This window comes from Eschrichtius robustus, chromosome 5, assembly GCF_028021215.1.
Source record: "Eschrichtius robustus isolate mEscRob2 chromosome 5, mEscRob2.pri, whole genome shotgun sequence".
NCBI classification, from domain to species: Eukaryota; Metazoa; Chordata; class Mammalia; order Artiodactyla; family Eschrichtiidae; genus Eschrichtius; species Eschrichtius robustus.
This window is the reverse complement of record NC_090828.1, coordinates 73351851-73373979: the sequence shown is the minus strand read 5'-3', so window position 1 is coordinate 73373979 and position 22129 is coordinate 73351851. Positions and strand designations below refer to the sequence as shown.

General features: G+C 36.8%; 1 protein-coding gene across 17 annotated transcripts in view; it reads left to right on the top strand.

The window, feature by feature from the left end:
* The window catches only part of PKP4 (plakophilin 4), a 245133-nt gene that overhangs the window by 154222 nt on the left and 68782 nt on the right, over positions 1-22129 (top strand). For 14 of the 17 annotated variants that reach the window (XM_068545071.1, XM_068545068.1, XM_068545069.1 and 11 more), the window contains one exon: positions 4139-4173. The exons of 1 other annotated variant lie outside the window; for it this stretch is intronic. In XM_068545071.1, coding sequence (XP_068401172.1) covers positions 4139-4173 — 35 coding nt within the window. Of the gene's footprint in view, positions 1-1633; positions 1650-4138; positions 4174-7315; positions 7391-22129 lie in introns of those variants that run through there. 2 more of the 17 variants (XM_068545077.1, XM_068545076.1) reach the window with 2 other exon arrangements.

The window sequence follows — 22129 nt, the reverse complement described above, 5'->3', positions numbered from 1 at the left end:
TCGTGGAGCTTACATGCTAGTGAGGCGGGCAGGGTAGGGGAGACAATAAAATGACTCCATGTTCTTCAGTGTGAGTGACTAGGTGGTGATGATTAAATGGGAGTTCGTTTGGGGGAAAAAAGGGTTTCAATGTGTTGAGTACAAAATGTATTATATCCAGTGTGCACTTGGAAATACAGGTAAAGAGTTAAGGAGTGAGGTTTCAGCTCTTTTCAGAGGGCCTGTTTTGCATTTGTTTTCAGTCATAAAACATCAGTCAGAACTTTCAGCTACAAACGGTAGAATCCTCTCTGGCTTGTATAAGCAGGAAAGGAACTTATCAGAAGCTGTTAGGTGTCAACTTTCAGAACCTCCAGGAAGCCCAGAGAGCCAGATTCTGAGTCGGGGTATCCAGGGCCAGTGCCCCCGCTACTCTCCCCGCGGTGCCACCGCCTCCCCTCACGTGCCTCCTTCTAGACCCTTGGTCACTGGCCGGCTCTCTGGCTGCAGAGGAGTGTGAGAAGGCTAGTTTTCTCACACGTAGCATGGGATATCAAGATGAGGGGGGTTTGGGTTTCAAAGTCAGCCATAAATATTCAACAAAGGTAATTTTGCCTCCATTTATGTCTATGAATGAAAAAATATATAATTTCTTAAGTGTACAGAATTTTATAGTGATTTATTGCATTTTCTCATGTAATACTGTGATGAAGACATGGTGTCTTCTCCTTAAAACAAAACTAAGATTTTTTTCACATTAAAATGAATTGCCTTGATTTATTAATCTGCTAATGAACTTGCTTCTAACTGCTGTTCACTATCTAACCAAACAGTCCCAGACTTATAAATGGATTTCATTCTAGAAGGTTGTTGATAATTAAGTTATTAGAAATTGTGAATACATCTTCCCACTGAAACAGAGTTATTGTGGATGATCCCATTCTTGTATTTTAAAATGTTTCACATTCCAGTGGAAGATCCTAGAACATAAACTGCTTGGCATCTTCAGATGAGAAGTGAAAGGGAATGGGATGGAGTCATTCATGGCCACAGTGCCTGTAGACACGTTGTAGACATTCAGTAAAAGTTGGGGAAGTGTTTCTAGGAATAGATGGCTGGAAGGCGAGAGGAAAGAAGGAATATGCCTGTGTCTAATGTGGAGCTGCCTCTCATTTTATTGTTCCAATAAAAGTGACTTAAAACATTCAGTGACTTAAAACAGCATTTCAAAACTGCACATATTTACTGCGTGCTCCCTGAATCCCAGAGTGGTGAACAATTTGAGAATCATATGAAGTAAGTGGTTCAGAAAGAAACAGACTGTTCTGAATAACATATAATGACCAGCTATCACACAAAATTGTGGAATTAGTTTGAAGGTAAATGGGCTGAATATATAGTCTTCAAAATGGAACTTTTTGCTTATTTTTAATCCTCAATATTAACTTACTTTCCTAGTGATTTTTATTGTTTGTCTAGAATAGAGTAGGGAAAAATAATTTTAACGGAGACTTCCCCTTGCCTTCACCTAGGAATACCTTATTGTATTTTGATGACCAAAGGCCTTTTCAGCAGCAAAAATGCTGTTTGCCTGATTGTTATGCAATGAGGCTGCTGGAATTTCCTACCTGGAGTGGGAGAGAATAATTTGACCTGTTTCGAACAAAGTAGTAAGTAATAATTTACATACACCTGATCTTTCAGAACAATGAGGAACCCGGTATTACTTTTTCACAATTTGTGTTACAGCAGCAATATATATTAAGCGTCTTCTGTGTGCCAGGCAGTATGCTGGGCACTTGACCTAAAGAGATGCGCAAAACAGCCACAACCCTTGCCCAATTTGAGCAGTTGAGATGAATTATATTCTATGATCTATAACTTCAAGAATAAAAATCTTGTAAAGATATTTCATTAAAGTTTATGTAAATTTCAATCAGAAGATAACAGACTTTATCACTCCCAAGAAACTTGAGGTATATTAAACAATTCTGGATGGCAGTTTGATTTACCATGTATTTTAATATTGACAAAAAATATGAACATGTTAATAGGAACACAGTTGGGTAATAGCAACCTCAGTGATTAGAAAACTAATTTAGATAATAGAATTAAATAATAAAAACATATTCAAGAGAAATTGAAATTCAATCTAGGAAACCACTTTTGAAGTCATAAGAATGTGATGACCTATATTCAGGAACAAGACAGAAGTGCCTTTATTGATACTTGACCAAATTTTCATCTGTTTTTCTTCCCCATCAGTCCCTTTTGAAATCAGTTAGGAGTGCATGAGGTACAGGAACATGACCGGAGTGCTGAAGATTAGCATTAAGTGACTCCATTCACTGAGAGCATGCCCCCCTGCTTGCAACTAGTTCAAGGTCCTGGAATGTGAGCTGCTCTGCCTGTGGTGACAAAAAGGCAAATCACAGACAAAATTGAAGTTCAGGGAATTCTTACTGAATCTAGAGTTTTTAACCAGGAAGAGTTTCATTAGCCACTTAATGACTTGGGGGGAATATCAAGCAACAAACAAGGACTTAAAATCTTACACCTACAGCACTGAAAGGATGTCCCTTTCTTTAAGTTACAGAGTTTCCTTAAGCCCAAAGTCACATACCTTTTCCATAAACTTAATAAATACTTCCAAAATACTTCAATATGTATTTGTTTCTGATTTCCAGAAAAAAAGTACAAACGTTTAAAAAGGAAAAAACTCCTTTTAGTTGTACCCCACAGAAATAACTGCTAGCACTTTGTTTTTTATTTTACTAGACTTCTTCCTAGGCATATTGTGTGTGTGTGTGTGTGTGTGTGTGTGTTTAATGCAAAAATGGGATCACAAGCTCTTCTACTGTATAGCACAGTGGTGAGAAGCCCTGACCTGGAAATCAAACCATCCTGGGTTTGAATCCCAGCTCTCCCAGTTACTAGCGTAAGACTTTGGCCAGTTTTTTTATCTGTAAAGATAATAATGTACCTATTCATTAGGTTGTTGTGAATAATATAAAGGAGATAATATATGTGAGGTACTTACTCTGACATTTAATAAATGCCTAATAATCCAGCCTCTTGTACCTTTGTTCTACCACACCATCCCCTAAGCACCATGCTTTCCCGTACTGAGTATTTTAAGCAGGGGGTGGGGGACCAGGGAGGCACAGATATGTTTTTATGCACACATTTTTACAATTGGTACTCTATAAACCAAGAAAAATATACAATTAAAATTTTCTCCTAGCTTGTAAAACCTTATATTTTGATATAAAGGTTTAGGATATTTAAATTTTATAAGGCAACATTCAGTTCAAAATGACCCCGTTAACTTATGTGTCTATTATAGCATCTAGGGCTTCTTTTGAAAATAAGTAAATTGAATGAACTTCTTAACAACCTTTTTGGTTCTTTTTAATGTATATGTTGTACAGTATAATATATATGTTATTTTAATGTATATGTAGTTTTTTTTTTTTTTTTCAATAAATTTATTTATTTATTTTTGGCTATGTTGGGTCTTCGTTTCTGCGCCAGGGCTTTCTCCACTTGCGGCGAGCGGGGGCCACTCTTCATCGCGGTGCACGGGCCTCTCACTATCGCGGCCTCTCCCGTTGCGGAGCACAGGCTCCAGACGCGCAGGCTCAGTAGTTGTGGCTCACGGGCCCAGTTGCTCCGCGGCATGTGGGATCTTCCCAGACCAGGGTTCGAACCCGTGTCCCCTGCATTGGCAGGCAGATTCTTAACCACTGCACCACCAGGGAAGCCCTATATGTAGTTTTCATATTAGTTATTCCACACAAAGCAGTGTAGTACTTCATATAAGTACTATGAAGGTCACAGTTAGTTGTGCTATTGTATTTGTCTTCTCCAAGGAGAATCATACTTTTTATGTCATTTTGTAAGTCGTTTTACAACTTTATAAGTCATTTTATAACTTGCCTTAATTTCCAAGAAATACAGTTTTGTCCCAAATTGATGTGGAGGGTTAAATACTGTCTAAAAATTAACTTAGAACAGTCATTTTAAATTTTGTTTGAGGTTTTTATACTTTTATATAATTAAATGTGAAAATTAAATGTCTATATGCAAAACAGATCCAAAGTTAAATTTTATGACAAAGGAAGTAAATGTTCCATTTTTTTTCCTTCTTTTTCTCTAGCTCAACTGAGAAGTCATTTCCGTGGAGATCAACAGGTATGAGTTTTTAATCATATAAAATATCTTCCTTTAATTTTGCACAGACAAAGCCTGCTCTCTTAAATTACTACCTCTTGGTGAAATCAGCCAAGCAAAGCCTTTAATAGTGACAATATTGAGCTGCTTTGCTTTGAAGTAGTACTTTCTTAATATGCTTAATATTTTGTAGCATACTTGAATAGATTTACATATGCCAGCTGTAAAGAAGTTAAAGCATTGGGCATCAAAACATTTTTAATATCAATTCAATATCTGAATTTTTTATCATAAAGAAATTCAGGGATGCCCTCCCAAAGGTTGTTGTATAATATGGGTAAGTTCCCTATCGGTTATATAAGTCACCGTCTTTCCTTTTACAGTGTTTCTCATACTCAACAGAAGAGTTGCCTGAAATGTTCATTTTCCTTATGTATCCAGATGTAGACCACCTGATAGCTTCTAAAATAGTCTGGAAGATTCTAACGTAGTCTCTTTATCTCTTCTTTTTACCCTAAATTCACCTCATATCAAGGATGAATTGCACTGAGGAGAGTGCCTGCCGCTTTCACAGGTGTTTGATATCTTCACACTCAGTCTTCACTCATTAAACGCTTACTGAGTAGCCACATCATGAACCAAGTACTATACATGTCGTTGGTCAGACAGTGTTGGGCTCCACACACACGCGCCCCTCACCTCCCTCCCCTCTCGTAATGTAAAGGACAATGCCAGCAATGTGTAAATGCTAGAATAGGCCTTGATATCTTCAGCAGTTTTTAAACAAGGTTTGAATTGAGTAAAACTTAAATCACCAAATGCCTGGTATCTGAGTTTACCTGAACCTGGCACCAGGATTCTGGTGTTATTTATAGTGGATACAAGGCAATTTACCGTTTTATAAAGAAGCTATTCCCAAGAAATGTAGTATTTTACTCAAACCATAGATTAGGAAGAGACATGTGAAAGGCTACTTAACAAGAAGCAGTTTAATACAAGGAAAGACATGGCATGAAATAAGACGTGGTTAACTACCAAGTAAGTATTATGTGGGAAACATTGTCATTAAATGGACAGCCCACTTTTGAGATAGCTTTGCAGAGAGGATGAGCCTGGAGCCTGGGGCTTGACCAGCAGCCCGGCTGTGGAGAGAGCACTGTCATTGGGCAGCAGAAGAGACGACAGAAATGTCTCGTGGGAACATTTAAAACTAGTTTGAGAGATGATAAGATGTGCAAAGGCTAGACAGCCACACTGGGCCAAATTATAGAGATCTGTAAATACCAGGGACTTTGAACTTCCTGCACGTCATTGGGAGCCACTGGAAATCGTCTGAGCAAAAAGTCACCTGATTTAAACATTCCTCAGGAGAAATAGCAGTGCTATGAACTGTTAAAAAGAGAGTTGAAAAATTCGGTTTAAAGAAAAGTACACAGTGCATTTGCTACTTGGCTATGGCAAGCACGTACCATTTAATGTAAAATTCTCCTGTAAGTTCATGTTTAATACTGCATCATTAATTTATTCCGAAAATATTTCTTGAGAGTCTAGTTGGCTAGCACATAGTTGTCAATGTTTAAAACAAATATCCTTGCCCTCTTAAGTGTTTCAGGTCTAGTGGAGATATATAACTCTATACACGTAAAATTGGGGGCGACGGGGGTGGATTCTGTGAAGGAAAACTACAAGTGTATACCATGTTTACCCATAGCTCTATTTTTGGACATTTAGGTTGTTTCTAACTTTTCATCGTAATAAATAACATTATGGTAAACATCCCTATGTATAAAATTATATCTGCAGCTTTGATTTACCTTAGGCTAGATTTTTAGGAAGAAAACTATTCAAACTATATGAACATTTTTAAGGCTCTTTAAATGTATTACCAAGTTACCTTCCTTAAAAGATTGCATTCATTCTCCCTCCCTTTAGGTATATGAGGCCAGTCCTCTCATACTCCCTCATGAGTGTCATCGTTTATATCTCTATCTACAAAATGTTTCGATATCCCGCCGTTGCCCTTTTCTCTTGGAGGGCTAGTGTTTGATAGGTGAGAGTTCTTTGTAGCCCAAGGAGAATAGCTGTGTCAGTCAGGGCCCAACCACCCAAAGGAGTGGTCATTCCTGGAAGCTGCTGCCATGTCTAAGACTGCAGGGACAAGGGGCTGGGTGGCTTTGCCACCAAACTGGAGCAGTGGTGGGAGGTGGAGCCCGGGGAGTTTTCCAGCATTCGCTGGAACCATGAAGGAGATACAGCCATGCCAGCAGTGCTGCCTGAAGTAGAGCTGGAGAAACATCCTGACTGAACTGAGCTGGAGGGGGCAGTTGTGGATTTTTTAACTGCCAAAAGCCAGGCAGGCACAGTGTGTAATTGCATTGATTTACATATGGAGAGAATGCGCTTGTGAAGACGCACGATGGAGAGGGAACATCTGGGCCCTTGGCATCCTTTCTACCTCTCCTCCCCTCCAGTGCATTTACTCAGCTTCAGTCATTTGACCACCATCTTCATGATTTACTAATGCATAAAATATAGATAGATCGATAAAATATTATAAATAAAATATTATATATATATTTCATTTAATATATAAATATTATATATTCATATATTTTTTAATATATGCCAGATAGCTCCGCAAATACTTTAGTGTTAGGGAAGTACAACTCTAGTAATTCATCTGTCCTCACCACAGCGGCATTCATAATTCACAACCGATAACTATACTTCATCCCTTACTTTGGTCAGAGTATACTGCTGCCCAAACTCATATTCCAACCTGGGAGTTTTACTTACCCTTTTTCCTTTTGCAGGGAGGGGGAAATATATTAACTTTCAAACACAGCCAACACAACTGATGTTTATTCTACTCTCTATTATTTTAATTACATTAATGTTTCTTGTGTGTTTTCTTAAATTTGCCTACTTTTCAGCCATACTTAAGGTATTTAAATTGTAACCATGGCAATAAGCTCTAATGATAAGGGTAGAAAATTGAAATTTAATTGTATGAATAAAAGAGAAAAATCTGATTTGTTTCATATTCCTTTTTCTGAGCAGTTAGAGATGCCCTTTAGCAGTTTGATTGTAAGTAAACGGGATGAAATGACAGTTTTGCTGCTACTTTTCCTGTAAAGTTTAACTGTTATCTTCTCTTTACCAGTTTGCACGCAGAGGCACTGAATGTAATATGAAAATAATCTTGTTTTTAGAATTCGGCAGTCCCACCCAGAATGAGGTAGGGGTGGCTTAAATATAAAAAAATACTTAAAAGGTCTTTGGTCTATTTTGTCTTTGGCTAGGTCTTGACAAAAGAAACATCTTTATTCAATTATCTTGGTTTCCTAAATAAGAAAGGATTATTTGAAAGGATTTAGGATTGAAGGTCTGTTATTGTTCCTCATTTTTCTTTAATATTTTGAAGATTTACTTGAAGACAATTTCTCTACCTTGTGTGTGTGTGTGTGTGTGTTTGTGTGGTTTATTACAAATTTGGCTTGAAAATCTTTTCAGCCATAAGGTGAATTGTTAGCAAGGCAATAGTTTGATCACTACCTGGGAGAGATCCCTGCCTGCTCAGGAGTTTTCAGTAATATTCCATTGAAATTCCAGAAATTGAGACCAACTGCTGAATTTGTTTTTAAATAGCTAACTTACTGGAGAGTCATTTTCTAAGGATAAGCTCAAGATGCCCTAGGCAGAAAAGATTTCCATTTATGATTCAATTCAGGAGAATCAGCTTACTTGTGTTTTCTGGTTGGTTGATTGGTTGGTTGGTTGATTTTTGATTTTTAACTTGTACCAAGGATCGCAGGCTGTTGCAAAGCAGAAAGCCAAGGCCTTGGACACTCAAAGAGATAACCTCCCCAAGTGTGGGGAAGAATCATCCATTCTACAAAACATTTTTATTTTCCTAGACTGATTGGGAAGGAATCTTAAGGAGAAGCTCCCCTGGACATAATAAAGTTGTTTTAAGCACGTATGCTTTATTGTTTTCTTGCCTTTCTGTTGCCATCTCTCTTCATTATTCTGTATTTTCTAGCTTACCAGCATTACATGTCTGCTCTCTAAAAACATAAATGGACCTCCTCTTGTCTTTTATGAAGAGGAGTTTATTATTTTCTGCTGTGGCTTTGTTTTTTCCTTAGCCTTGCATTTCTTATGACCTTGGATTTTGTGGGTGTCTTTATGTATACTCTGCTGAAAAAGAGGGAGGAGGGAATGTTGTCTTAGGGTTCCTGTTTCCTCTTTTGTTAGTGTGCCATTTTTCCACTATTCATGTCTTCATATCTCTCACCGATGTATGTATTTGTACAGTCTCTTACGTTCCACCAAAATTTGAGGTAGCTTTTAAGAATCCATATAATAAAATAGAAAAATAAACTCCAGAATCACAGAAAATATATGTTAGAATAATAGGTAAAGACCTGAAGACAGTGAGAATGCAAATTTATGCACAAGTAATTATACTTCTTCATGATGGAAAATATTATATTATGGAGGATGTCTTTTAAAGAAAAAAACCTTGGACTTAACCTCTTGAAAAAGCACACCAATTCAGTCATAAAAATAACCAAACACCATGTTCCCTACCTACCAGAAAGAAGCTGTTGAAGCCATAAATTGGGTCCTTTAGTCAAAGTGATCATGGGTTGTTACTTAAGTCCTCCAGCCACATCCTGTAAATTTGTGAATATTATGAATTTGTGAATTTTGTCACAGATCACAATTTCACAGTTTTTCTGTTTCAGGGGGAAAATTACTAGAGTCTAGGCAGTTGCCAGTTTGGGTACTTGTGTGTAAAATGAGGGGAGGGGAGTGACATCAGCCTGAGAATCTACCCCTCCCCTCCTCTTCCCTGCAGATTAGGACAAGGAGCAGCCTCCAGAGCTGGTGTGCTGTCTGTCCCCACAGTAGGAAGTTATATCATACATATTCATAAATAGAATATTAAATTAGCAATCATGTATAAAGGACTATTATTTTACTGCAGATTTTGAATGTTATGATTTATTAGGACTATAAATTGTATAAATGACAAAATTTTATTTCTGCTTCTCTTCCAAATACCAAGAGGAATATGAATTTCTGTTAATATTGGCCTTGGAGTCCCAAGTTTTTCCTCCCTTATTTTTTCAGGCCTTTTTTAGTAACACAGTCATTATAGTCTTCTTACCACAATTGCAGTGCTGTAGCTTCCTAATCACCACTTTTTCATGTTTTGTTACAAAAGTAAGGCATGCTTTTGTGTGTGTGTGTGTTTTGTTTATTTGTTTGTTTATTTTGGCACGCTTCTTATTTAAAATAAATTGTCTAGAAGAATTTGGAGTAAAAGGCAAAAATTTCCTTCATTGCCACGTCTACCCATACCATGGCCATTTCTCCACATACCTACACACACACACACACACACACACACAGAAAATCTGAGGGGTGTGTGTGTGTGTGTGTGTGTGTAAGTAAATATCCACACATTTGCATTTGTTTTGTTTTTAGTACAATGAGGATATGTTATACACTGTTCTATGACTTAAGTTTTTTTTCCTTAACAACATAGTAAAACTATGCATGTGTTTCTGTGTCAATTTATAAAGATCTGCCTCCTTTTTAATAGCTATCTATTGTTTAGAAAATTTATGTAACCAGTCCATTATTAGTGAACATTTTGTTTTTTCCAATTTTGCACTTTGACAAGCAGTGGTAAAATTTTTCACTGCACATCTGAGTGTCTCTGTTGATTACGTTTTTAAGGGGAACTGCCTGGGCAAGGGTGTATACATTTTTATTTTGGCAAATAGTGTCAAATTGCCCACCGAAAATGCTTAACAGTATGTGGCAGGGGAGGAGATTTTTCCTCTACCCTCTTAGGTTAAGTAACTGGGGCCTGTGAATTTAACTGACAATAGACAGATTAATAATAATTTTTCAAAAACCCTAAGTAATCATATGCATATGAGAGCTCACAAAAGAAATAGCTCCCTAGGGACTTCCCTGGTGGTCCAGTGGTAAAGAATCCGCCTTCCAATGCAAGGGACACCAGTTCAATCCCTGGTCAGGGAACTAAGATCACACATGCTGTGGGGCAACTAAGCCCACGTGCCACAACTACTGAGCTCGCACACCTCAACTAGGAGCCTGCGTGCCGCAAACTACAGAGCCCACATGCTCTGGAACCCGTGCCACAACTAGAGTGAGGAAATCTTCATGCCACAACTAGAGAGAAGCCCGCACGCAGCCATGAAGAGCCCACACGCCGCAACGAAAGATCCCACGTGTCTCAACGAAGATCAGCATGCTGCAACTAAGACCCAGTGCAGCCAAATAAATAAATAAATATTTTAAAAGTTTTAAAATTTAAAAATTAAAAAAAAAAGAAGTAGCTCCCTAAATGACTAGGGTTGGGGGTTTATATACCTAACTTAGGGGAGAGGAAGCAGGCAGAAGAGGCTTCTATGGGAAGAACAAGTGGATTTCTAGGGTAACAAACAGGAGATAAGACAGTTTGTGATGATGTTTGTTTACACAGGTGCAAGTGGTCGCTCCGATTTTTTTTTTTTTTTTTTTCATTCCATAAAACTCCCCCAGAAGGGATCCATGGCAACCTCACTCCCAGGACTTTTCTGCTTTTAGTGAAGTAAGGGAAGCTCCAAAAAGGCTTCTTTCTGCATCTGTTGAATCTCACATATCTTTAGTTTAGAATAATCTTCATGCCAGATCTCAGGGTCCAAATAGGTCCCCACAAACATATATTCCTACCTATACCAAGTGTCATGCCTATCATGCTTCCCATGCTACCAGAGGGTAGTAACATACGAAGTGTAAATCCTCATGAGTATTTAAAATTTTAATAAGTTATTAGGCTTTTTAAAAAAATTGCTTCAAATTTCCCTGTATCATAAACTCTATCTACAGATTAAATAGAGTAAAATCATTTACAGAAATAATTATTAAATATTCATTAAATCAGAACATTGCATGGAGACTTCAGCATACCACTGACCATTCTATTATTTGATTCATTCTTATGGAAATTGGAGATAAGCCTGATCTTGGAATTTAATAAATTTGTCATGATACCTATCAGCTTTGGTTTCTTCTCTTTTCGTATCTGGCTCAAAATGATCAGATACATTTTTCTGTCAACAAAAATGCAACAACGACTACCAAAACAAGCAAAAAACACTATCACTATTGGAGGTGATTTGGGTACCAACACCTCACTCCAGAGGCGCCCAAACTTTGCTGCACATTAAAATTGCCTGTGGAGCTGTTAAAATATTATTCCCAGGCCTCCCGATTCACAATTAAATCCAAAAGTCTGGGGCCCAAACCAGAAATCAAGTCTTTAAAGCTCCCCAGTTGATTCCGCTCTGCAGTTTGAGAACCACTGCCTTACTCATAATTAAATCAACTTAGTTACTAGTAATTAAAGAGAAGAATTAAAATTTTATCCCGCTTGTCCTGTACAGATTTTATTTCAGGATCACCAAATAACCCTAGTCATTGCTGGCTATCTAAAGATTTCTAAAATATGCCAAAGAATTCCTGCTGATAAATGTAGAAAGAACAATAAAATTAGAAAAAAATCACCAATTTACAGCCCCTAATGAAATCACTCGTTCAAGCAAAGATTGTCACTGTATGCAAAAACCTCTGTATTCTCAATCCTAGCTGCACATTGGAATCACCTTGGGAGTTTTTAAAAATCCTGATATTCATACCACAACTTGGGCTGATTGAATTGGAATCTCTGGGCATGGGACTCAGTTAGCAGTAGTTTCTAAATTCTACGCCCTCCACTTCCACGCCAGGCAACCAAGTTGGGCAGTGTGCAACCAAGGTTGCGAATCCTTGCATTAGTAGAAAGGAAGATGGTGAACTTGAAAATACAAAGATGAGGCTGTCACCACTTGAATTGGCTAATTGATCTGAGCAAATGTAAAAGTTCTGATGTGACGTCATGTGAAGTACACGGCACTGTTCATGAAGTATTCTAACCACAAAAGTTTGACCTGAAAGCTTTTAGCTCTAAATTTCTGCTTACAAGAAAATTTGAGGTTTGAGGATGTGTAAATGCCACTGTGAGAAATCCATCAAACAAATTTAGAATGTGGTGCATCCTATGAGTTTATTGCTATGGTTCCAGCAGTGAGCCAAGAAAGTGAAAATGAAGGAATGGGAAATCCTTTCTAGATGGAAAGAATTTAAGTAACAATCACAAACGCAATCAGTGAACCTTATTTCAGCCTGACTAGTACAAGCCACTGAAGAAAGACATTTCTGAGACATCAGGAAAGTTCTGAATATGAACTCATTATACGGCATTATGGAATAATTGTAGTTTTGTGAAGTCCTTATTTTATAGAGCTATAAATGGAAGTATTTAGAGTTCTGATCATCTGATATGAGAGGTCTGTTTTAAAATTCTCTAACAGAAGAAAGGAAAAAGATAAATGGATCGTAAAAGTGTGGTATAATGTTGTAATTATGAATTCTGGGGGGTTGTTAATTGTACTTTTGTCTGTTTTTATATATGTTTGAAAAATTTAATTTAAAAAAATTTAAATACAAAATCTTTAAATAAAGGGTTCACAGTAGTGGGATTTAAATCGTACATCAGAGAGACGTGTTAAAGCCAGTAAGCTGTTGCCCATACTCTGAAGGCTGGTCCTAACAGAAATGAAACCAACTATGAGACAGTGACATGTGCTCCCCAGCCAGTGGGTGGTACTTAATTTGAGTTTCCACATAGGTGGGATTTTATTAAAATTCTTATTAAGCAAAATCACCTGTAGCGTGCTGGGCATCAGCTTGGAACTCCACATTTATCACTCTGTTTGTGCCACCAAATAAGAATATTCGCATTTTGCTTTAGCCAACATGTATCTTTATGTCCTGAGCCAGTTATTCATGACGTATGAACACATCCCCCAGAAGCTTAAATATTGTTAGTACTTCATGTAAAAATCAAATATCCAGCTTTAGCCTTTAACATTTTATGTTTAATTCAAACATGTCAAGTAAATATTTAAATTTTCTCATTCTTTTAGTGATATGTGAAGAAATAATCTATTAACTAGCTAAAACAAAATAGAAATTGTAAAGTCCGAAATCTCCTTTTTTTCCATTACCACCTCCTCAACACAGAGCCCCACTTCCTTAGTTTACAGTTGTTACTTTGGGAAACATTAAAAAGGCTACCATCTATAACTCCACATTTCATTTTTATGCCAAAGTTAGCCTGCATTTAGCTTTATCTTGATAATCTTTACCAAAATAGATAATCCAGTAGAAAAGTACAGAAAAACCTGGTTTCACAAGACCCATTCATTTCTTTTAATGGTGAATATGTATGGAATTCTTTAGAGAAGGGTTTTTTTGGTTTTTTTTTTTTTTAAACAGAAGAAATGTATCTCCCGCTATCAAATATTTTCATTTATATATTTGGTAACATCTTTTCCCCAAAAGGAACAAAATTTGTCTTTGGAAAAATATTTGACTGGTTTTTCAGCACTTATTTTCCATAGACTACACTTTTTACATCACAGCAAGTCCCTTATTCTTTGTTCAGCTTTACTCGTTAGGAAGTGAGAGCCCTCTGGCCTTTTATGAACACCGCCTGTTAAACTCAGACACTTTGCAGATGTGATCCATTTCTTTTCATCTTTATATTTCTAAACTTCTTGTTTTTATAGTTTTCCTTTTATAAGTATAATAGAGTATGAATTTTTTATGGTAGGTTTAAAAACTGTATTTTAATTAGTACCCAGACTAAAAATACTTAATAAACACTCATCTTAATATGACTACTTGTGGAAATTCCTATTTTTTCCCCTAAAAATTAGTTTTAATCGTTTTGAATCCCTGAAGAGAATTCAGGAATTTTAAAATGTTTTTGAACAGGAGAGCTCTCTGGTGGCATACAAACCTAAAATATTTTTCAGATTTGTCATTGTAGAAATCAAATAAAGTACTTTATACCAGTTTATACAGATACGAAGTTTGCTTAAACTATGAGATTCAATTTGGGTAGATGAGCTTCTACAGTGGATTTTAAGGCAGACTAGTTGATGTTTAGAGCAAGGTTTAAAGTGAACTGGAAGGTACTTCATTAATAATGGTTTCTATTTTCCAAGGCTTTTCACACAGTGTTTTCCGTATGAGTAAAAATTTTAGGGCCATTGTCTTATTAATATTTAAGAGATAGTATAAGCATGCATAAGACCCAAAAATCTAGATATATCAAGAGAACCAGACTAGAAATAGCTTCAAGAAACATGGTCTTCTGCTCGTTCTTCTAAGTCTTTACTTCCATTAAAACCCAACTTTGAAAGAATATCATATGTATGTAGTAGTTTGTAGTTGGGTCAACAAACTCCAAGTATCTGTAGTATTCTTAAGATATCAGTCAATATCCATCTCTGTCTTATGTGGATTAAAGAATGTTCTTATGCCTCATGCTTCCATCACCCTATTTACATTTTCACTCTGAGACAGGATTTCCCAATGTTCTCATTGCCTCCAATAATAAGGTTACCTGCTGTAGAAATGAGTCTTGTGCATCAGAGAAGCTACTGAAGAGGACAAGTCTTGGGGACCATTTTCCAGGTCCCCTTCCAGAATTTGGCTGAGAGCTTTACTTCTTAGCCATTGAAGGCACTGGAATATTTCTGCAGCAGCTCTGTGGAAAGTAGACTCCCTCCTGAGCCTACGGTGCTACGGGAAGTGAGAGTCCCAGGGCCAAACAGGAAGTTGAGTCCCCATAAGACTAAATTCTCTACTCATATTTTTCACAGTGTTGCACCTGAGTGTGATAGCCTGACCTCAACTCATAGGCCAGAGTTGGAAGAAATGTGACATACCCAATTCCCTTAACTGTCAAAGAAAGTATCATCTGCCTTAACATTGTGTGCTATTACCATCCCAAGATGCCTGCCAAAACCCACACTACACTACCTTTTATGTAAGGGCAAACCCCTGAACGCTGTAGCCACTCAGGACAGGGAGAATCTAGCATAAGGTTGCAGCCTGCTGGTTTGTGAAAGACTAGTTACAGGGTTATACATACTAAAAATCTCCTTACTGATCCCTAGGTTCCTGTTTCAGTGGTGATTTTACACACAGTGTAGACCTCTGTCATTTCATATAACATAAACAGACACATAGATTAACAAAGCAGAGGCATTTTAAGTATTTCAAGTTATTTAAAGAAGGCTTAGACCTTTTACTGAGCATATTTTTATGCATACTTGGTATGTATTTGGGAGGTACATCACAGAAAAGATAAAATAATTCACTTTGTATTTCATCTTTTACTGTGAGCTTAATGGGATGGGTAATGTAACAGATTTTCATAGCCCTACAACATTATTGTCCCTTACATGCTAATATTTTTCTTAGCTGCAGCCTTCTACTTTTTCTAATTAATTGCCCTTTTTTGGGTAATATTTAGGCACTCAGACCAAATGTAGCAGGCAAGAAGGACCATGCTTCCACAAATCTCCCAGTCTTAATCACAGATGGAGATTATTTCATTCCACCTTGAAGCTTATTCAAGTTCTATATTTGTAGACATTCATTTTCTTGGAAGATGCTAATTTGATGTTTGAAAATCTCCCATAGTATATTTCTGGTGTCCCAGAAAACATGTTTGTGATTTTTTCAAAAAGATAACACATGTTCTTCAGTACACAGATTAAAGAAGTAGCATTCATATTCTGTTTGCCATTTTTACTCATAAAAATCTCTCAATTTCATGTTCTGATTGTGCTAAACAGCATGCCAACTGTTTAATTGTAGTTTACAGCATTGATCATGAAATGATGAACTCCATCCTGTCAGTCTCTGTGGGTTTCTCTGGTAAATTTGACTAGTATCTGCTTCCATTCCACAAAGCAGACATTTTTAAAAGACATTTATTTGAAAGATTGCATAAATAATGCATAATTAGTAATTGTGACACACCATACTACAATAAGGTATACTTTATTCAGTAATTAGGAAATGACCCGTTTGTATATCTGAGGTATAGTAGCTGTATGTACATACATTTATGTGGGTGTATATAATTTGTGAATTACAAGTTTTCAAAGAAACAGTAAATAATAGCAAAAACTATCTTGAAAACAATTTAATTTCCTTTTAGTGATTCAGAAGAGATTTCAGTATCTTTTTGTCTTTGCAGGTATACATTATCATTGGACTCTACCATAGAAGTAGAAAAATGACTGAAGACCTTATTCATAGTATAGAATTTGGTTGTTTTACAGTTCATATTAAATAAACCTCTTTAACCAACTTTGTAAAACTGTAACTTTTATATTTACTGAAATATAAAGCACAAAATAGGTACCCTGTACTCTAAACCCAGTTATTTAGATCTTCAAATTAGATTTTGGGTACATGGGGATTTAATATTTTAGTCTTCTAGTTAACATCTCTGTGTCCTTTTCTATATTCTGTTTTCTGAGGCATTGCATTTAAAACTATAAGAAACATAGGCTTCCCTGATGGTCCAGTGGTTAAGACTCTGTGCTTCCACTGCAGGGGCACGGGTTCAGGGAGCTGAGATCCTGCATGCCACACGGTGCGGCCAAAAAGTAAATAAATAAAAAATAAAAATACAAGAAACAGATACTAACATTTAGAGGGTAGATGATCATATTACTTGGGGGTAATTTTGTTGATTTTGTTTGTGTTTGCATTTTTTGAGATTCTAATTCTGTTAAGTTTTACTGTTAGGGTGACCAGTATGGAATAATGTATCTTACAATTTGTACTTGATCTATGTAAGATTATTTATTTATTTATTTATTTTATTAAAGCATAGTTGATATACAATATTATATTAGTTTTGGGTGTATGACATTGTGATTTGACATTTATATACATTAAAAATTGATCATAATAAGTCTGGTAACCATCTGTCACTGTACAGAGTTATTGGGATATTGTTGATTTTATTCTCTTTTTCTTTTTAATACATCTTTATTGGAGTATAATTGCTTCACAATACTGTGTTAGTTTCTGTTGTACAACAAAGTGAATCAGCCATATGCATACACATGTCCCCATATCCCCTCCCTCTTGAGCCTCCCTCCCACCCTCCCTATCCCACCCCTCTAGGTGGTCACAAAGCACTGAGCTGATCTCCCTGTGCTATGCGGCTGCTTCCCACTAGCTATCTATTTTACATTTGGTAGTGTATATATATCCATGCCACTCTCTCACTTCGCCCCAGCTTCCCCCTCCCCCGCCCCGTGTCCTCAAGGCCATCCTCCACGTCTGCGTCTGTATTCCTGCCCTGCCCCTAGGTTCATCTGTTCTGTACATTATGTCCCCATGACTTATTTATTTTATAACTGGAAGTCTGTACCTCTTAAGCCCCTTCACCATTTTTGCCAACCATCCCCCCACACCCATCCCTTGACAGCTAATTTCTTTCCCTGTGTCCATGAGTCTGTTTCTGTTTCGGTTTTTAGCGTCCACACATAAATGAAATCATATGGTATTTGTCATTGTCTGACTTACTTCACTTAGCACGATACCCTCTAGGTCTGTCCATGTTGTGGCAAATGGCAAAATTTCATTCTTTTTTATGGCTGAGTAATATTCACACAAGGGAGTACCACATCTTTAGCCATTCATCCATTGATGGACACTTAGGCGGCTTCCGTATTTGGCTATTGTAAGTGATGGTGCAGTGAACATATGAGTGCATATATCTTCTCAAATTATTGCTTCTATTATCTTCAGATAAATATCCAGAAGTGAAATTGCTGGATCATATGGTAGTTCTATTTTTAATATTTTGAGGAGCCTCCCTACTCTTTTCCATCATGGCTGCACCAATTTACAATCCCACTAACAGTACCCAAGGGTTTTCTTTTCTCCACATCATCACCAACACTTGATTTTTGTCTTTCTGATAATAACCATTCTGACAGGTGTGAGGTGATAGCGCATTGTGGTTTTGATTTATATTTCCGTATGATTAGTGATGTTGAGCATCTTTTCATGTGTCTGTTGATCATCTGTATGTCTTCCTTATAAAAATGTCTATTCAAGTGGGAGGGAGGGAGACGCAAGAGGGAAGAGATATAGGGACATATGTATATGTGTAACTGATTCACTTTGTTATAAAGCAGAAACTAACACACCATTGTAAAGCAATTATACTCCAATAAAGATGTTAAAAAAAAAATGTCTATTCAAGTCCTCTGCCCATTTTTTAATTGAATTATTTGTTGTTTTTTGGTTTTTTTGATGTTAATTTGTATGAGTTCTTTATGATTTTGAATATTAACCCCTTAACCTATATATCATTTGCAAATATCTTCTCCCAGTCAGTGGGGTGCCTTTTTGTTTTGTTGGTGTACGAAAGCTGTTTAGTTTGAGGTAGTCTCGTTTGTTTATTTTTGCTTTTGTTGTCCTTGCCTGGGGAGACAGATCCAAAAAAATATTGCTAAGACTGTTGTCAAAGAGTGTACTGCCTATGTCTTGTTCTAGGGTTTTATGGTTTCAGATCTTACATTTGAGTCGTTAATCCATTTTGATTTTATTTTTGTATGTGTTGTAAAAAAAAAAAAAAAAAAAAGTGACCCAGTTTCATTCTTTTGCATGTAGTTGTCCAGTTTTCCTAACACCATTTATTGAAGTGACTGCCTTTCCCCTTTGCATATTCTTGACTTCTTTGTAGTAAATTAATTGACCATATAAGCATGGGGTTTTTTGGATTAGTTTGAGAAGGATAGGTCTTAACTTTTCTTTTTGTTTGTTTGTTTGGTAGAATTCACCTGTGAAGCCAGTCTGGGCCTGGGCTTTTGTCTGTTGGGAGTTTTTTGATTACTGATTTAATTTCATTACTAGCAATCAGTCTGCTCAGATTTTCTGTTTCTTCCTGATTCAGTCTTGAAAGATTTTGTGTTTCTAGGAATTTATCCATTTCCTCTAGGTTGGCTGATTTGTTGGCGTATAATTGTTTGGAGTAATCTCTTAAAGTCCTCTGTGGTGTCAGTTGTAACTTCTCCTGTTTCATTTTTGATTTTATTTATTTGAGTCCCCTCTCTGTTTTTCTTGATGAGTGTAGCCAAAGGTTTATCAATTTTGTTTATCTTTTCAGAGAACCAGCTTTTAGTTTCATTGATCTTTTCTATTGTTTTTTTTAGTCTCTATTTTAGTTATTTCTGCTCCAATCTTTATTACTTCCTTCCTTCTGCTAACTTTGGGCTTTGTTCTTTTTCCACTTCCTTTAGGTGCAAGGTTAGATTATTTATTTCAGAATTTTCTTGTTTCCCGAGGTAGTCCTGTATCACTATAAACTTCCCTCTTAAAACTGATTTTGCCTAGTCCCATAGATTTTGAAATACTGTGTTTCCACTTTGTTTGTCTCAAAGTATTTTTTTATTTCTTCTTTGATTCCTTCATTGACCCATTGGTTGTTTAGTTGCATGTTGTTTAGCCTTCAGGTGTTTGTGGTTTTGTCAGTTTTCTTCTTGTTACTGATTTCTAGTTTCATACTATTATGGTCAGAAAAGATGCTTGATGCAATTTCAGTCTTCATAAATTTATCGAGACTTGTTTTGTGGCCTAACATGTGATCCATCCTGGAGAATGTTCCATGTGCCTTAGAAAAGAATATGTATTCTGCTATTTTGGGGTGGTGGAGTTTTGTGTGTGTGTGTGTGTGTGTGTGTGTATATATATGTATACACACATTAAGTCTATCTGGTCTAATGTGTTGTTTAAAGTCAGTGTTCCCTTATTGACTGTCTGGTTGATCTGTCCATTGACGTAAGTGGGGTGTTAAAGACCCTATTATCATATTGCTGTCAGTGTTTCCCTTTATCTACTTAGGTGCTCCTGTGTTGGGTGCATAGCTGTTTACAAGTTATGTCCTTTTGTTGGATTGATCCCTTTATCATTATGTAATGCCCTTCTTTGTCTCTTGTTACAGTCTGTATTTTAAATTTTATTTTGCCTGATAGAAGTATTGCTACCCCAGCTTTCTTTTAATTTCTGTTTGCATGGAACATCTTTTTCCATCCCTTCACTTGTGTGTTTGGATCTGAAGTGAGTCTCTTGTAGGCAGCATATATATGGGTCTTGTTTTTTAATCCATTCTGCCACCCTATGTCTTTTGATTGGAACATGTTGTCCATTTCCATTAAAAGTAATTATTGGCAGGTACATACTTACGGCCATTTTGTTAATTGTTTTCTGGCTGTTTTTGTAGTTCTTCTCTGTCCCTTCCTTCTTCTCTTGTTCTCTTCCCTTGTGATTTGATGGCTTTCTTTAGTGTAATGTTTATATTTCTTTCTCTTTATTTTTTGTGTATCTGTTACAGGTTTTTGGTTTGTGGTTCCCATGAGTTTTATATATAACAGCCTATGAATATAGCAGTCTGTTTTAAGCTGATGGTCACTTAAGTTTGTGCACTTTCTAAAAGCACTACTTTTTTTACTCCCTTCCTTAAACATTTTATGTTTTTGAGGTCATATTTTTATTTTGTGTATCACTTAACTCATTATTTTAGATATAGATGATTTTACTACTTTTGTCCTTTAACCTTCATACTGACTTTTTACGTGGTTGGTCCACTACTTTTACTATATGTTTCCCTTTACCAGTGCTATTTTTTTCTTTCATCATTTTGTTCATTTGTTTGTTTGTTTCTAGTTATAGCCTTTTCTTTTCCATTTAAAAAAGTCCTTTTAACATTTTTTTAAGACCAGTTTAGTGATGATGACCTTCTTTAGCTTTTACTTGTTTGGAAAACTCTTTATCTCACAATTCTGAATGATAATCTTGCTGGGTAGGGTATTCTTGGTTGTAAGTTTTCCCTTTCATTACTTTGACTATATCATGCCACTCCTTTATGGCCTGTAAAGTTTCTGCTGAAAAATCAGCCAATTGCCTTATGGCATATTAACCCTTGTATGTGACTTTTTGTTTTTCTCTCTTTATCTTTAACTATTGCCATTTAATTATGTCTTGGTGTGGATCTCTTTGAGTTCATCTTATTTGGAACTTTGTGCTTCCTGCACCTGGATATCTGTTTTCTTCCCCAGGTTAGGGAAGTTTCAGCCATTATTTCTTCAGATGGATTTTCTGTCCTTTTCTCTCTCTCTTCTCCTTCTACAGACCCTGTAATGTGAATGTTGGATAGTTGATGTTGTTGCAGTAGTCCCTTAAACTATCCTCATTTTTTAAATTCTTTTTCCTTTTTGCTTTTCTTATTCAGTGATTTTCACCATCCTGTCTTCCATATCATTGATATGTTCTTCTGCATCCTCTAATCTGCTGTTGATTTCCTCTAGTGTGTTTTTTACTTCAATTATTTTATTCTTCAGTTCTGATTAGTTCTTTTTTATATTTTCTCTCTCTTTTTTGAAGTTCTCCCTGAGTTCATCCTAGTTTGGTGAGCATCTTTATGACCATTATTTTGAACTCTACCTGGTAAATTGTTCATCTCCATTTTGTGTAGTTCTTTTTCTGAGTTTTTGTCTTGTTTTTTTCATTTGGAAGCTATTCCTTTGTCTCCTCATTTTGTCTAACTCTCTGTGTTTGTTTCTATGCATTAGGCATATCATCTATGTCTCCTGGTCCTGAAAAGGTGGTCTTATATAGAAAGTCCCCTGTGAGGTCCAGTATCACAATTCCTCCTGGTCACAAGAGCCAGGATATCCAGGGCTACCCCTGTGTGTGCCCTCTTGTTGTGGTTAGACCACTATTGCTACAGGCACTCTGGTAGGCTGGGCTCACCTCTTGGTCCAGCCAGCTGATAGGTTTTTCCTCAACTGCTGCAGGCACACTGATGTGTGGGGCTGGTCCCCAGCTCAGCTGGCTGCAAGGCCAGCCAGAACTGTTGCAGACATGCTGTTATGCTGAGCTAGCTCCCTGGAGTGGGAGCCACTTTGGAGGGGTGCCAGTGCTGGCTGGGGCTACCCAGTGGCTGGGGCAGAGTGAGAACCACTTT